At 27.1% G+C, this 19,931-nt stretch overlaps 1 protein-coding gene across 1 annotated transcript in view; it reads left to right on the plus strand.

Moving 5' to 3' along the window:
* Positions 1-19,931, plus strand: part of LOC132946502 (cyclic nucleotide-gated cation channel subunit A) — a 188,840-nt gene that overhangs the window by 91,192 nt on the left and 77,717 nt on the right. Inside the window, 1 exon segment of the mRNA XM_061016536.1 lies at positions 10,471-10,632. Within this exon segment, the coding sequence (XP_060872519.1) occupies positions 10,471-10,632 (162 nt within the window).

A 19,931-nucleotide genomic window follows, 5' to 3' on the forward strand; every position in this document is an offset into this window, starting at 1 on the left:
GTTTTAACATTCAAAGACACAATATACATTAAATTAACCGTCCCATATATATTTTATGCACCCTCTTCAATAGAAATGAAATCTACACTCATTTGTATAAAATCTATACACTCCGGTTTTTTTACAATAATCGTTCAATAAACTTTAATGTTCAAAAAAAAAAAAAAGATCTCTGAAACACCTCAGTAATAAGACATCGAGAATCCCTTACTTTGCTCTCACGTCATTCGTTACCGACTTCTTTTGCTTTTTAGAAAATATACTATACTTAGAACGATTTCGCGTTAATTATATCCCAGCAGAGCTTAAAAATAAACGATCTGATCGTACGTTTATATTTATGCTAAAATTGTTTTCATCAAAGTTTTAGATTTTGTTTTTATTTTTCGTTGTGTGTCGTGTGTGTCTGACAGTTTCGGAACAGTAAAAATGGTTCAACCGTCTATTGTGATAGAGGTTACTGATAGAAAATTGGATTTACCTAATACTTTGAGCTCGGTTTAAAAGTAAAAAATCTCTAGTAAATAGTTTCATTTAATATAATCTGGAAAAATTGTGGACAAATTTGAGTATTAAAGCAACATTCTAATTTTCGACAAAATTTTTACTAAATATAAACTTTTTCTAGGCATAATATTATTTTCAAAATATTAAACTATTTTTGAGCTATTTATAAACAATTTACATTTTAGACTTTTTATTTTAATTTATTTTGATAAAATGTTTAAATTCAAAAATAAATAATAGGCACAGCTTATTTTATGAGCATTTAAAATTAAAATGTTTGACAAAATTAGATGTTTAACCGAAAAATAAAAATTTTTCTATAATGGTTTGAATTATTTTGTTGTTATTCAAAGGACTTTTTGCCATTTTTTTTATCGTCTATTATTATATCTATAAAAAATATTTAAACTAATTATAATCTATTTTTACCATGAACATTATCTGTTAATGACAATAATATAATATGATATATTATGTCTTTGGATAACTTTGGTGTAACCTACCAAATTACTATAATAAAAAAATAAATATTATTTTCATTATAAATAGAGGCTGACACGATGTCTCTGCTCAGAATCGTTTTTCGTATCTAATTATTATCATTAAATCCAAATTGAACGCATATTATACGTTACAATTATACTACTCGTTGTCAAAGTATACACGAAATCAATATACATCAAAGTGACTTCCTCAACGTCCAACATTTTATAAAATAGGATATTTCTAATGTTTCCGGTACAACGATCCAAAACAGTAAAAATTATTTTTCTTAATTGTTAAATCTTTATTTTGGTTTATTGTAAGAGTATAGTCATTCGATATTTCATTAGATAATACAAATAAAATTTCCAATAAAAGGTAGGTACAAGGTTATAAATGTTTCCAGTCTTATATTGTGTTTATACATTTTAGGGATTGGAGTTTAATTAAACGGATGAAATACGTGAATAATGTATTTTAACAATAGGCTTATCGTATATTTGTTAAACATAGTAAATAATGTCTAATATTTTTGGCTTGTAACATTTAATTTCAAATTTAATATATTAAGTTTTGACACAAAATACAATGTATATGATAATATAGCCGATATAGGTATGTTTAATGACATTAAACTTGCGTTACAATTTTCAAATCACTAACAGTTTATAAATTAATATTAATTTTAGAAATATCATATATTTTAGTGTATGACCATTATCTTTGAACAAAAAACATACAATAATAAAATATTCACATAATTCCAAATTAAAGAAATGGGTTGGACAAAACAATAGTTTAAACAAATAAAAAAAGTTTTAGTCAGAATCTAAAATAACAGAGTATTTCTATTAAAAGTCTTAATAATATTAAATTAGTGGGACGGAGTGGTTGAGCGGATTAAGGCGTCGGTTGCGACGCACACCGGCGCCGGTTCGATGCCGACCGCGGGTGGAATTTTTCTTCAGCCAAGTCACAGTGTCCCCCACCCGCGCATGGTAGATACCTACGGAAGGCCACTAAAAAATCTGCCAAAATCAAAAACACACGTGTTTAAACGTACAGTACCCTCCCCCACAGTAAAGATCACCAAATGGCCTAAGTTGCCACGAATAATTTAATAATAAAAAAAAACAATAATAATACTAAAATGTATTTATTTTTCTTAAAAATTAATTTATTACGGCTTCAACATTATAGTCATTATCCGAGTAAAATATATTATATTTAAATTTATTAATCATGTCTTTATATTTAGTTTTGATTAATTAGTTAGGGGCCTACTTAGCTATATATATATATATATATATATATAAATAAAAAATGTATGATTAAAATAAAAATAATTTAAATACTATTAAAGCAATTACTAAACAAATATTTATTTTATAAAAACATTTAAGAATATTATGTTAAAACAAAACTAAATAGGTATATCAACAGCTTAAAAATACTTGTTTACTTGTGAATACTTATAGTAAACTAAAAATTATTTGGTCCTAAACAAAACATTACTTAAAAACAAAAACATAATACATAATAAGATTAACTAATTTACTATTATATTGAAGAAAATCAAAGCATCTTTACTGTCCTAAAAGGTGATGACAGACACAAAAAAAAAACAGACATCATTGTAAAATTAATACATTTATCACTCCGCCCAGAATCTAAAAAATATTGTACCTAACATTACTATTATATTTAATTAGTTTATGATCATAAATTATACGTATTCACGTTAATGATATTATGAAGTATAATAAAGTTGCTTATATATAAAATACAACTGTAAACTTGCTTTGGAATAGTTTTTAAATCCTTGTTTTCAATGTTTAATTATATGTTTACTTGAAATATCTGATTTTGACATCATACTTCAAAAAGAAAGTCAATTTTATTACGTTATTTAAAGTGAAATAATCACAAAATATTGACATATAACGGGAGTGAAATTAAATTGAAATAAAGTATCCTGATAAGTTTTTTTTATAGTGCAAATGTTTGATGTATTATTAATATCAAGGAAAGCGCAGAAGACTATTTATTTTTCTAATTTTGTATATATTATATCAAGTTCGTTTTTTCTTGTCATAGGTAACACAAATTAAATAGTTATAAAGTACAGTAAAGGGTCCCATTTTTGTGTTAGCTGAGTAGATAGTTTGAGTAGTTCGTTCGTTGTTGTCAAATGATAATTTAATGTTACGTAGGTATATTTAAAAATGATCATACACTTTTTAATGTAAACATGTACCTACATTTGTTTTATTTATTTATTAACAGACAATATTTTGAATCCAATTCATTTATATTATTTTAGTGTAACATAAATAGTTAATTTTGCAAAACCTATAATGTTATAAAAAATTGTATAATCCTTATGGGATTTTAAACCTTCAAAAATTTAATTGCACCTGGAATCTAAAAACACCTTCATAAATGTAATATAATATTCTCTCAGGACCTTGTAAAGGACAAAATAATGGAATTTCGTAAAATACTTGATCGACCTATACGGCTATATGTGACAGGATTAAAGTCATACCAAAATTGAGAATGTAATGCACGTGATTTTATATAAACATAAAAAAAAGAAAATGACCGAATATAAGTGGAAATGGATCCGTTAACATTCATAACGTTTAGCCATTAAGATTTTCTTATTCTTATTGTCGAATTATGGGAAGTGTTTCTTTCTCCATTGCACGGCCTCCCCAATCGCTTACTCAGCCTTTAAAGTTTAAAATGTATTCTCAAATGGTGTAGAATTTTAAATGGCTTCACTTATAAACCCCGAGGCAATTATAATAAACCTATGGAAATCACGTAATATTTTTCATTTTTTTTCCGCCTATTGTAATATTTATTGTTACCACGATTCATTATTCTAGATCAAACTGTAAAACTCCGTGGTAACAAAAAAAAAAAAATGAATTATTTTTTAATTTTTCTTATCTATAATATATTGAGAAAAATTTGAAAATATAACCGCAAAATGGACGTATTACATAAAAAAAATCCACTGAAAATTAAGATCGGTTGCTTAATGTAATAGGCAATATGAAATAAATATTAAACATAATAACAAAGATACACGTGTTGTATATTTTAATCTTCGAATGTAAATATTAATTTATAATCATTGTGTAGTTTTAGAGTTTAAAAAAACTGTGTTTCGATACAAAATACTATCGTCCAGCATTATCTATACTATTGTAATGGTGTATAAAAAATAAATAACATATAGTATCTTCAATTCATATTATATAGCTATGTATATACACTATACTTATATGTAGGTATATAATACATTAAATATTAAACTGTATAAATTTATAATTAGCTGTGTACACAATAATATGATAAAGTATGTACGTTTATAAAATATATACTTCTATTAGCCATTAATGAAATTGCACATATTTTAATCATACCGAAAAATAATATACCGACCAACAATATACAGTAAAAAATAATTTCACGGTTTTTATTTATTTTTTTTTGTATGTAACTACCTCTGTATACACGTGTGAGACGAGTGTTAAACTATTCTATATAGGTATTATTTTATGTAGAATATAACACCGAGGTTAAAATCACCTTTAAAATTGATGGACGTCATGTTCTAACCCATTTAATAATGACTTGATTCATAAAATATATATTATGTACAACGTACAACGTACATATTCCTACCTATTGTATATTTTATAAATAATCTCACTGTCTAAAATTGTTATTGATTTATGAAATCCCTAAGTTGTAGAGACAACGAAAAATATTAAATTATATTTTCATTCGTATACCGACGAATATTAATCATTTATTTTGAAAGCTATAAATCGCAATTTTTATTAGTTGGTCCTGTGTAACACAGAAGATATCGTGTCAACGAACAAAACGAATTATATTGTATCGCTTTTTTATTAAACGGAAATTATTTATATCATTACACTTCCAGGCGACCCGCCGTGTGATCGAATGGGATAAAGTTTGTTTTCTAGTGATGCAAAGGCAAATATAACTGCAATTACTTTTCCCTAGTGACATAACATAACGGTCCAATTCCTAGAGTCTAAATTGACCGCCGTGAACCCAACTCGCTGATGGCTGTTCAAAAAAATACTTTTATTTATATTTAACTATGAAAAACCGAAGAATCGATCCGTTTTCTTAACAACGAATTCACATAATATGAACTGCCATAGTGAGCCTCTTCGTAACGATCGCTGAAGTATGGGGTTTCGTCGACGATAACTTTAACGCGTTGTTAATTGCTCCACGTGTGCATCTTAGAATTCTCGTGCTTAGTAAAATATATTTCGTTCTGTAATGTCAACAGATGAACGTAAGCACCTCGTTTTCCGTCTTAAAAACGCCAAGAGTTGCCAGCAAAATGTGTTATTTCATTCTCTCGACAAATCTTTAAAAGTGCAATCATGTGTATATATTATATACCAACTCTATTTAAATTGAAAACTATGCTTCAAGTGACATTTTGAGAAATGCAATAATGCAAAGCAATTCAATCGTCCGTATATTTTAGAGTAACCGGTTGAACGTTGCACGGTTAAATAAATAAAGATTCACAACGCTTCTTTCTAATGGTTATTCCATTGAATGAAAATCGTTTTGGCAGTTTATTCAAAATATTTAGTTACATCGACGTATTCTGTAACTATAATAATAATATGTTGTTTTATGTTGCAGTGCACACGTGACCCATGTATTATATTTATCACGACTATCTAGAAACTCAAAATTAAATAATACCAACCCTAGGTTTTTCTCAAAATTCTTCCAATGAGAGGTTTTTTCATTGTGTGAATCATGTCTTATTTTTTTTGCTATAGTTACAATTTACGAATATATCATTACATTTACTAACTAACTTTAAGTTATGTCAAACAGTTTATTGAATACAAACCATTTAGTTAAAGCAATATACACCTACTTTTAGTATTGTGCATAACAGAAATAGCTTACAACAACAACTACAGTAGACTGAGTTTAAATTTCGTTATCCCAGTTTTAGAAACCTGTAAAATCACAAAAGTATGTGTAAATTAATAAAAATTGTTGCAAAATATCGAATAAAAAGAAACATTTGTTGAATTAGTAATCATTTTATTTGACATGTATTATACTGATTGATATTATTTGACACGCCATATACTCATATGCATGTCATTTTACGGATTTCTATAGCAGGATATTCCTATTATGTCGTTCTATCTCGTGAACTGATTAAAACAAATCATTTCTATTCTATAGATTTTGTTCTAAAGTCTCTTCACGTGGCGGTAATTTACTGATGATATAAAAAAGAGCTTTGACTGATGTTATTTTACAAACATATTATTAGTAGGTACTTATATCGTGTATATGACATAATATACGTGTACATTGTATTTTTGCAAGCTATATTACTGTTATTATACAGTAATGATTATATTAATTGTAAAACTTCATTTTAATAAATAAGTAATTAATGGACCCCGTGTTATTTCTAATAGAAAACAAATGATGACACATGGGGCAATATCATTTTTAAAACATTATTTATTCAAACATTTTATAGTTGTTTTAATGAATAAAATAATAAAATTGACATTCATTTTATTAACATGCTGACAAACGTTTCTAATTGGGCAATTGGGTTATTTATATGAGTTTGCAACTTCAAATTAATATACTCAAATAAGTATAACAAAGGTTAACGATATACTTCTCGAATGTTTATAAAAAGAAATAAAATGACAAATTGTACATAACAACATTTTTAAATTAATTAAATCATATATTTTGTTTGCTAATAAGGTCAATCGACTAATTTTCCAAAACAAATTAAGTATATTTTTCTACATTATAATATTGTGCAACGTGCACGCTTTTAACATCATAAAATTATTCTTCAATTAACAAACAAGGTTTACTAAAACCAGCTGCTACAGCACTTTTGTATACTAAAAATTCAAAATAAAAAAACTGGTTTTAAATTAATAATTATAGTTCATTTTACGTGTATAAAATTACTCCACATTTATCAGACTATATATTTTGTAATATTTGTATTACTTGATTTGATATAAATATATTATACAGTTTGATTATTTTAACAGTTATCACTCAAAAATCATAGTTTATAAAAAATTTAATTTTGGAAAAGTCATGCGGCTTTTTTAACATTTTATGTATTGTCCTCGTGGATATAATCATCCTTCGTGGACTTTCTAAACTTACTATAAGCAGAATATTTTACTAAATATTTTGATGTTTAAAATATCGAATATTGGACGGAATAGTACTTTTATATATTATATATATCATAAAATGTATTAGACTATTACCAATTAAAATCATTTATAGTTCAAATGAGCAGTGAAGTGAACGAAGATTTTTGTTATAGCAACTAGCTACTTTTTGACACTTCACTAATTTAAACTTTATGAGTAATAATAAATTATTGATAATAATAAAAAATTAAAAACCAAATAAATATTCGTCCAATTAAGTAACTTTGACATTCCATTGGGCGGGAACAAGGTAATTACACAGAAGTAAAACATTCAAAAAATGTATTATATAGTTAGCAAGTAGCAGACTAACAACTATTATTACACTTACTATACATTGTATATGACATATGCAATCTACAATACATTTAATCAATTAAATTCAATTAAACATTTTGAATGTGAAATAAAAATGAAACAATGATAACTATTTCGTGTTACGGTAGTTTATTGCGTCGCTATATAATAATCAAAATTAATAAAATTTGAGTTCATACAAACTGTCGTTAATTGTGTAAGTGTGTGCACTGTACTGTATTTTAAGAGTCTCTCGCAATTGTTACCAAACAGATACCTAACCTCACATATTCCTTTCTCACTATGCAGTAGGTTTAAAGACGTTTTGAACGAACAGTGATGTAGTACATCTGGTTCCAAGCCATCAACTATATTGTGTACTTCCCATTAGCTGGCTGTTCTGTGTTCTCGTTGAAGATACGGGATTACTGACAAATAAATTATTTGCTTCTCTTCATTCGCGACGACAACCCGGTTATTTGTTTCCTAGGGGATGGTATGGGATCAAGTGCGAGTCCCCTACCGCTACGCAATCCGGAACTAAGATATCAACTCACCTGTTAAGCTATTTCATATAATATGTAATTCGTATTGTATTAAATTCTATGACGAATAAACGGAAGAAAACAAATGGACGTGCCTAAAGTACGCGTCCCGTGGTAACAAGCCCCGCCAATATTATAGCCGTCGATGTGTAGATATTGAAGTCACTGCAGAGGAGAAAAATGATATTTTTTCATCTATCGGAGTATAAATAAAATATATATATATAATGTAAATATTAATATTATGTAATATTGCATACGTTTAATTATACATAAACCGTTACTTGAAAAATATGATGAACACAGTCTCAAACGACATGTATATCTTCATATCGTTCCGTTCATTCAGTGCGACTGCACTGCAGTAATTGTTTAAAAAAATACAACTTTACTGTGGCCCAAATTAAATCAAACAGACAAAATACGGGTGATACTAACATGTGCAATGACCGTATACATATGGTAGGTGGACTGCGTTAACAGCAGCAAACCTTAGGTTAATGTATACACTTCCGTTTGAATAATTTTTCACTTGTCACAATATGCTTCTGTATTTAATTATTCTAATGAATTGTCAAATGAATTGTAATAATAATTCTGTAGTACGATTATAACATATTGACATAATATTATTATAATATCGGTTTTTTTTTTTTGTTTTATCCATCATACAGGTATGAATATACCTGATATTGTAATAGTTATGTGTAATAGGAACTTTAAACCACCAACAATAACGTTGAATATTAAAGCTTACAAATATACCAAAAGTTAGAACCCTAAATACGACGTAATTTAAATCACAATCAAAAGCAAAACGGTATGAATCGGCATCTTAAAATATTATGTAATTTCTTCACGATCAAGTTCTTTATACTTACGGATTTCATGATGTTATATTTTGTAGTAGTAAAATCGAATTACAATATTATTACATGACATAGACATTTAACAGTATACCGTTGATGTATACGAATGTATGATTTGAAAGTTATATCATTAATTGGAAAACATAAATACGGATCGATTCATATACAAATATAAACATAAAACAAGTGCTTATAAATTCTAAATATGTAGGCACACACAAAATGAACGTATTCTCAAAATATATAAAAAGCTATGATAAATGGCTAAAGGATGGAAGGAGCGGGTTTCGATTCTATTATCATTTTATGTATTATTCGACAATAGTGACACATTATATTACTACTATCGTTGTATAATGTAAGTGAAAACCACTTAGGCGCCCATTTCTTTCAAATTATATTATATATCTCTCCAATTTCACTGGTAAATATTTGAAGAGACGATGATATTTTTTCGTTTTTCAAACCATAAATCATTATGTATCTAGGTCTTTAAGATAATATATCTAATAAGTAGCAACGCGTGCGTAAATTTATTTCTTGACGTAGGTACTAAAAATAATTTTTTGTTTAGGTTATATAATAAAAAATTTCCGGTATATCCATAATCAATAATTTAATAAAGAAACTTGCTAATTTAATTTGGGTTATTTAAAACGCTAATAATTAGTTTGTAAAAGGTTCACAAAAGGCCCTTTGATGATGATCCATATATTATTATTCAGAAACTTGTTGAAATTTCTTTAGTTCCAAGCTGAAAAAAAGTCTATTGTTCGAAAGTCAATTGCAGAAAATATCGATAATGTGTTATAATTATTGCCAGAAAAAGATCTTATTGGGTAAGTATTTTATTCGGATGCTTTTGGTATAAAGCGGAAACCCTACAGTCAAGAGTTTTATTATTCTAAAAACATTAAATTAGCATTTAGTATTTCGTTGTACATTTGTTTATTTATTTATGAATAAAATTGATGAGATATTTTCATGGTAGTCTCATCTCATTAATAATATTATAAGTATGTAACTGATTATTTCTAAATCACATCACTGAGTGTAACAAAAAAATGTGTATCTAAGCATTAAGCATGCAAATGATTAGCAAATGATTATTTTTATTATATGTATACAACCACGTAATCTGACAATCAGTCACGATTATACGGTATTAATTTTCCGTGTGATGTTATAATACATTTTGATATTAATGTTTTATTTTACTGTGATTACTTTTTTCACAGTTAAAATTATTTTACTATTTTAGGACAGTCTGTATAATCAACCATATTACTATCTGTAATCAAATGATATTATGCAACTTTGATATTTCACAGACATTTTACTTTGCTTCTACCATTATCATATCCTGCAACCCACAATTTGAAAAAAAAAAATAATCATATAAAATAAACATTAAAGATAAGATATCAAAGTCGGCTTTCTTTTTGTAATACAAAATGTTTGTTTTCGCAGTCCAATAAATGGGGCAGCTCAAGAAAGGTGCACGAAAGATCCACTGGACCGGACTGGTTCGAGACGAAAATGGCAAACGCTAAGCTAGAGAAAAAAAAATCGTCGAAGTGTTTTTGGAGCTCGTCATTCGTAGTGGACCCAACCACGCACTTCCATTATAAGGTGAGTGATATTATTCAATTTATTTAAACCAACCCACACGTCTTTTATAACAACGACGGTCGATAATAGGTGTACCGATCTAATAATGGTTATTAACACAATACGTCGAATCGATTCGTATGAATAAATTCACATCGTCTATTATAACTATTTTAAATATTATTGGAAAGTGTTGTATCCTGCATTTCGTTATTATATTTCAAGAAATATGTAAAAATGTGCTGGTAGTTTATACGCTCAATTTGAAATGTCTTAAAATTCAGTAATATATTATATGTTTATCGTTTCTTTATTATATGATTTAACATTATGACATTAGTTAGTTTATTCTATTATACTACTAGTCCAAAGACTTCAAACTTATCATTTATCCTCACATGACTTTTTATGCCCCCCCCTTTTTTTTTACATCATAATAACAATTTAAAAACCATAATATTTCTTTTTTTACGTTATACATATTAATACATCTATGATAACGAATAGACTAATTACAATGAAAATTATACGTAATAATACATCAATGAAAAAAATATATATATTTAATCCAACGGTAAAAATAATAATAATAATACTGTACTAAACATTTTTTTTTTCTTAAACATTAATTTGAACCTTATCTAATAGGAACTCTCTTTTCCATTCCTCATCACTAGTTGCTCTTTGTTCTTATTGTTTTTCTTTAATTTCTTCTTCTTTCTCTAATCTTTCAGATAAAGATCTTTACATCTACAGATGTCATTTCTTCTCGATACTCTACTATTTTATCCATTTTTCTAAATCTGACCTTAATATTAATACTTTAACTATGCTCCCTTTGTTATTATGTATGGTTTCTTTTCGGGTTACCTTCAACTTCCCTTCACTGAATTGTACATGCTATTTATTCTTAAATGTAGATAGTGAAAGAGAAATATCTCATACACAATAGTATTTACATCAAATAGTAGCTGAAGTCGAATATTGGACAATAATGAAAATAAAGAAAACGAGGAAGTCAGTACAGTAGGTAGGTGTCGAGTACACCTCATAACTTAGAAGATCGACTCTAATGGATTTGTTAAATTGTAATTCAATGATGAATCAGTGCATACAAAAAATGGTTCTTAGTGGAAACCCCTTGTTATTTTACTATATATTATTTATATATTATATCGCTGTAAATAATTTTTAGTATAATACGGTAAGCTGAACAAATTTTTGCGAAAAACAAAAATGCACTATCATACATTATAATAATTATAATATTATTTTTTCATATAATACTACGTAGCTACAATTAGTACAACTGAAAAACGTTATTTTTCGTTTGAAATTTTGTTAACAAATTAACTTTGAACATACTCAAAAAAAAAAAAATATTACGCTGAATCGCCTATTTCCGATATTTTTAAATCACTATATACAACTTACAAAGACCCTCGTATTAATTAAATACATTTCAAACTTATTTACCAAGGATAAAAATTATTGTTATTAACATTGTCATAGAAATAGATCATTTGTGTCGGTAAAAATTATGAAGACCCATACTTCGAAAAATATGTATGGGAGTGATAACGACCGCAGTACGTATGTGACCGCAGTGTATGGGATGGCTGCAGTTGAGTTTAGTATATTATGCTAATATAAAAGTAAAATAGTTTGATCCTCTTTTGAGTAGTCAATGTCAGACAATGACAATGTATGTGATAGAATAGTCACTTAATAAAAATAAATAACACTAAATATCGAAGAAACTAGGAAAGACGAGAACAATTAATTTAGGGAAGATTTTAAATCAAACAGTAAAGAACGAGCTTATATATTCTTTAAAAATGCACAATTTATAGACAAAGCAAAAAGATTTCCACTCATTAAATTGTATTATTATTATTATTATTATTAAGCTTTCTAAACAAGTTATAATAAGTCAAACATTATAACAAAGTAGCAAGTACTATAATATTATATAAATTACGTAATTTACAGTACTTATAAAGACAAAATAACACACCAACACAGTATACATGAATTAAAATGAGTGGAAACTCGCTCTGCTATATAGTAAATAGTGTATTTATATGTGTTGAATTTAAACTATATACGAAAAACATATCCGAGCGGAGTGTGTAGACCAGTCTCTAGTGTAATAGACATCTATTATAATACTTAGGTACTATTAGTAATTTATATTTATATAAGTAACACTGCCAAATGAACTATACTCTTTCCAATAACATCGCGTGTATTATATTACTGTTATCAAATAATGGTGTGACTCGTGGTATTCACTATTGGCTCTATACTAGTCTAAATATGTTAGGTAAACATTTTATTAAATAAAGTAAAAATAGCAAACGTAACTGAGTGCAAAAAGTTTCAAATTTCTATGGATAACATTTTGGAGTTTCATCAAAATAACTAAAATTGTTATTTTTTTTTTTTGAATATTCATTTATGTAAAAATGTTAAGTTCGAAAGCTTATATATATATTATATATTTATTTTTTTATATTTTTAAATTACTACACAAATTAAGTCCCTAAGGTTATTCCTTTTTGAATTACAACAACAACACAAAATCGATCTTGTAAAAAGTGGGTCGTGCGTAAATATTCCTGTTATTACGCTGGTTTTGTTAGTTTTTCCAATTATTAAAAAATTTCAGAGAAATTCCGTGTATTAAACCCTGAAAGTACCAAGTAGATAACATATTCTACCCGAAATTAAGGTCTTGAAGTTTGACTCAAATTTTTCTCCACAAAATGTTATCAACACAACAAAACACTTAATTGTAAATCATTATAATAAATACATGCGTTTCTCAAATCAATCAACACCGATATTCCCAAATTGTATTCTTATTTTGTATTCAGTTAATAATACTATAATAGTCTAATTCATTTTTCATTGTGATTTTTCGTACTTACCTCTTAAGCTAACAACCAACCACAATTTATTTTGTAAGATTAAAATACTGTAATAAAATAACTACAATGATTTAAAAAAATATATATATTAAATAATGAAGTTTGTCGAGTGTTGAAAAGTCTGCGTATTTTTAAAAGTAATTTAAATAGTAGTCAATTTGAATTTTTTTTTATACGAAAGTAAAAATAATTACGTTTCAATATAGTTATATGTATATGTATAATTATATATTATTATACCATATCGTAATTTTTAATCTATCAACATATAAATATTTTTTTTTCATTGATCAAAAACAAGACATCGGCCACAACGGCCATTAGTTGTTGCTGTTATAATAATTCCAATATATTTTGTTCTTGTCAAAAATATGTTAAAACTGTTTTACAATAACTTCTCGTGTTTATTTGATTTCAGTAAAAACGTAAGTATTCGTCTCTGTCTGCATATTTTATATATCAAGTTAGCGCTGATACACTATAATGTATGAGCACAACAGTTGTGTAATAAGTTACTCGCATCGAATTGTATAGAAGTTCGTGTGCTAACCATTTATGATTTATATCTATTACTTATAACTCGGTTGTTGGTATAAAAACAAATGTTCTGATTAATAAATGCTGTTATTACATACTAGTATGCACTTTAGTACGCATGTTATATAAATAATGACTAAAAACAGGTATCGGCTTGAATATATTGTAATAGGTACTTCAAATTAAAATCAACTTGACCACTACATCAAACACTTGCGGATCTAGAAAATAATTAAAAAATGCTTTGAGAGTATAGTCTGTGTGACATTACTTGTCACGTCGTTTTTCTCTATCGACACGGTTTTAGCTGGCAAGCGCACATAGTAATACCTACGGACTAAATTGTACTATATAAGCGGAGCGTTATGGCCTTTGATGAAATATTATAAAATATAAATTATAAATTACAATTATCTGCAGTGGCAGTTAGAAATCGTGATAAAGCGTATTGTATAAAATATAAGCTATAAACTAAATTAATGCATTATGTTAGACAATACACTGAGCAATAAACAATTATTGCGTTGACTCGAAAAGTATGCGTGAAAATAAAAATGAGTGGAAACTGTTTCGTATATTGTATTATTTTATACAATATCCAAAAACAACTTATGACCTGTGGACATGCAGATAAATATATTATTATTTACATATTATTCTGAGAAGCTAATAAGCCATCTGATAAATATATAAGCAAACGCATTTATATATATTTATATTTATATAATACAAATTAATATACCAACATGGCAACATATAGTATAAATTGACTACAAACGTATATCATAAACGTCAAAAAGCAGGATACTACATGGTAAATATGAAACTTAAATAATATTTGAAGTTTTTGTCAAATTTTAATACCGTAAATTTAAACCTAGTATGATGATTATTGTAAAAAATCTTTTGTATTTTTATTGTCCTTGTAGTGGACAAAAATATTTTGTTGCCGAAACATATTATTGATCACAAATGGGTACACTGAAGGATATGTGAATGACCTTTTTCATCTGAAAAAATAAATAACGTCGCCCACCAATCAAATATACATTTGTGCCTCATCAACAAAAGCAATAAAACATTATATACCGCACTAAGTGGAAATTTCCCTCGTACATAAAGTATTCAAAATGAACCTATTAATATTCATTTGACATTTTAGTAAATTATTATTTGTTATTTTGACTACTGAAATAATATAATTAATAAACATTTAATATTATTCAATTTAGGTTTGTAGTTATTTATGTTACATACTATTATGGCGTAGTTATAGCTAGTAAAACATCATCCAATTTAATGGATCCCAGTAAATACGGTAAGGTACCTATATTAATTAAATAGAGACCAATACTAAATGTCTAGACTTTTACTTATTCGGAGACTTCTAACACGGAAAAGTAAGATTCTATTTTTGAAAAATTTTTTTAAATTATCAAATATAATATAATAATGTGGCTTGGTTTTCTTTAAAATATATTTTTCTTTAATTTAAATAAAATTAGGTCATAATATAGACCACGACACTGGTATCAAACAGCTAAAACAAAATAATAATCGAGGTAAAATAAAATGTATGATAACATTTTAATTTGATTTCTGAAAACCGAATACAATTTACGAAAATGAATAAAGCTTAAAACCACTAAAAAGTTCAACACCGAGTCTACGTTAAATAATAAATATTTTTCATTTTTACGACCTTACCTATACCTACCTCGAGTACTTCAGTTTTGTATAAATCGGCATAAACATAAAAATGTATGTAGAACTAATTGATTTTTAATCAACCCGTAGCAAAAATATTGTATGGGTGAGTTGTAATTACAATGTACCACGTGGAACTAAATTTTATATTTCAGCCACGTTTTTCAAAACGAGCTCATCTTCTGCTAAAAATATTTTTGAAAATAACGGTTTCCGAGAAGTAGATAAAAGTGGTAATTTCCAAACATTATATTTTACTATATGGCTAGAGTGACGCTAGACTTTTCCTTGAACACCGAGACAAATTGTGAAATTTATCTTAAACAGTCGTAATAATATAATATAATGCTATTACTTGCTAGGAAATTGATTGAACTAAATGATTTTATTAAGTGATTACGACATAGTTACTGAAGAAAACATTTTTCTTAAATCTCCAAAACCACTTTATTTCGTTATTGAATACTAATTAATTGTAGCAAGTAGTTACAAATTACTAATTTAACTCTAAAAGTAATCATATTTCTGGATAGGTACATATATTTATGCTATTTCGTGGTATAAAATATATGATTTATAACAATTAAACTAGATTATATAACTATAAACACGTTAAATAAAATTATACAATCGGTGCAAAAACTGAATAATATTTGTTCGATATTTTTATTAATTTATACCTAATATTTTAATTAATTATTTTAATCCAATATTAAAATGCATAATGTAAGCTAATCACCTCGTAGTTGATGCTCAACACAAAAAATAATAAAAACACAACAATATAGGTATAAGTAATCAATTGTATACACTGCAGATATATAATAGCTAGTTAGCCGACTCCATTATATACAACAACATTATTGAATCATGATGGCCAACGCCATTTGTCACTTGGGCAATGTTTACAAATTCTTATCATTTTTTAATCGTTTTCATTGGCAACTTGCTTGTTTGATATGAAATGTTGTTGTTTATTATCATATTACCTTTCTAACGATTAGTAAACATTGCCCCCCAAGTTGTAGATGGCTACCAGCGCCATTGATAAGAAAAAGTCGGCTATTTAGTTATTATATAATATATGGTATATCTGTGATTGTATACAAATTTCTATAAAAAATAAAATAAAATATTTGAACGCTAATTAAAATAAGTTTATTAATACAGCCACTTTTAGAATTCATGCTACAAAAAGTTTTGATCTCAAACGTTTATAAAAACAAAAAAAGTATTAATATTTAATATATATCTTTATTATTATACAAATAAACTGTAGGTATATATTATACGAATAGAAAATATTCATTTCTGAAGGGTTTATTAAAAAGTTTTATATCATCCTGCTGTGTGATTGTGTTGGAGAGAGTAGGACCCAAACTGAAAATTGCATACCTATAGTTTTATAAATTAGTTATGAAATCGAATATATTAAGTTGAATCAAATAATATGTAATATGTCGTTTCCCGAGAAATCGTTTAAAGTTTAAGAGCCAATTTACATTTATTGGGAATCTACAGGACACAAAACCATCATAAACTTGTTTACATTTATTTCTTATCTATAGTAGTTTACATAATATTACATATTATTATGATATGTCGTATTTGAATTTTATTTATTAAATAAAATAATAATTTTAATTTATATCAATTCTTTTAGGTATTAATATTGTTAACTGTTTATTGTTTATACAATATAATATATTAAAATATTACTCCAAAAAAAAAAAATGATAGATATCCTGCTAGCTACCAAGGAAGTTCTTGAGTTCAGTTTTATTGCATTTAACAATTATTTGACTTTAGTAAGAGACAGTTAAACCTACACATTTTAATGCATAATTATAGTATATAGACAAATCATTAAAACGGTAATATCGTTAAAAACTCGAATTGTTAAATTTCATAAGGGTATACCAGAGGCAACCATATTATTATAATGTTTTAGTACTTGTGGTGCCTATACTTTAACATTCTGCGCCATGCTCGTCAATAATGTTTTCAGTCAATATCAACTTAATGTTTTTCTATATTTTACATATGAAAGTGTAATTACAAAAATGCTCCAACAATTATGCAGGTCTGCGCGTTAAACGCCTAAACGTTTTGAGTAAATTAAAATTGTAACCTACATTGCAGGCAATGGCGTATGTTGCCGGGTCGTTAAAATACATTGGCATGTGCGAAGCGAGTAATATAGTTTCATAAAACGCGTGTGGGGGCCACAATTTTACAATCGACGGCCGATGCATGTTAAAAACGGCAATGAAAATATACGATGACAAATTTAAGATGAATAACGGCATGAGCACGTTAAACACACATTAAATTCACACATATACACCTACACGGTGCACCATGAAAACGATCAGTTAGAATAATAACTCTGAAAACGTTCACTAGCATATTTTCCTACATTTCGGTTGCATACGTTAAATTACCTTCATAGAACATTTTGTGGGGCTTATGAATTCATTTAGTTTGTATTCCATGGGATATTTATTTAAACCTTTTATAACGCCGGTGTAGGATGGCAGAGTGTATCCAATGTAATTCGTACAGAAAAATTAGAATCTTGTTGATTTGCCAAAATTGTCGTATATCTACTACATAATATGTCAAATAAACGATTGTCTTTTTCAAAATAATAATTATTAATTACTATAATAACTTATAAAGCCTGTTATAGTATAACCTAACCTAATAGATAATATTATGAATATGACAATAGTATTATCCATAGTAATCATTTTCTAAGTCTGAGTATCGAAACTTCTAATCTAAGTATCTAATCTGTTATATCAGGTTAAATAAAGTTTCAGTTAAACAACTTTTTCTTTGTAGTGTTTGACAAGAAGGTCAACTATGAAGTTAGCTCAAAGTATTTAGTGGGTGTGAAAAATAAGTTTAAAACAATTGGCATTCTGCATACTTTGAAGTATGATGTTGGTTTTATTCTTTATTTTTATTGATGATCTTTAAAATATGCACGTTCATAAGTTTTTAATTACAATTTTTACTATAATTTCTATCTATGAGTTTTGGTACATATATAATTAATGTTAATAAATAATCTTAAGTTATCAAATTTACTGATTGATTGCATATAAAATATTACAGATAGTAAATATATTATTTAGTTTGGAAAAAAAAAATGTAAAACAACCTGAATTACTGAAATTTATTGTAATGATGATTTTTAGCAGTTGGAGTGAATAATTAAAATGCATTAATTATATGTTTCAAAACTCATAGATGGACGTTTAATCATAGTAAAAATTGTAATTTAACTTTTGAACGTGCATATTATCACAACAAGAAATCTCGTGAAGAGGGAGGCCCGCCCTTATGTAAACCCTTTTACTTGGTGGGGGGGGGGGGAGAAGTTTATTATTTTAAATTGATACAGGCATCAGTGTCTTTTTAATCATCATGAGAGGGGGGGGGGGGTGATCTGAGATAGATTCACTGCCTAGACTAGATACTAGTGGATTTGTGTGATTGAATGATTTAGTGTGGAATTTTTCGTAATAGTTTTTGACTGTAATAGAGACTGATTTAATTTTTAGGTCTTTGGGTAGTGAAAGGTTTGAGATGTGTACCCGGGTGCAGATGTTATTTGACGAAGAGATATTGACTGGAAGGCCTGGATGGTACACGTATTTGTGAAGGCTTGGCACATCCCCAACGTTTTAATTGTTAACTATATTGTTTTTGATACATATTCTAAAAACAGCCTATTACCAATGCCAGATACAGACGTTTTGCGACCCAGTGTATTTTTTCCACCTTTAAAAATATTAATGGTAATTTATATGCAATAAACATACATTACTACATAAGTATACGTACCTACTAAAATATAATGAACGTCTGTATAAACTTAATTCCGTTTCAAAATAATTATATTAGTAATATTCTATAATAGTAAATAAAATGATATTGCAGTATATTACTAATGATATCGTTAAGTAGATAGTAAATTAGGTACTAAAAACAAAATATTTTACTAAAAAACAAATATTTATTTCAGTGATTTATAATATTTTATTAGAAACTGTAATAGTTAATCTGTGAAATTTTAAAAACTTATACAGATGACCTCTTTACCTCACTCCTTTATTCCGCATTCACCCATCA

Source organism: Metopolophium dirhodum, chromosome 6 (genome assembly GCF_019925205.1).
Source record: "Metopolophium dirhodum isolate CAU chromosome 6, ASM1992520v1, whole genome shotgun sequence".
Classification (NCBI taxonomy): domain Eukaryota; kingdom Metazoa; phylum Arthropoda; class Insecta; order Hemiptera; family Aphididae; genus Metopolophium; species Metopolophium dirhodum.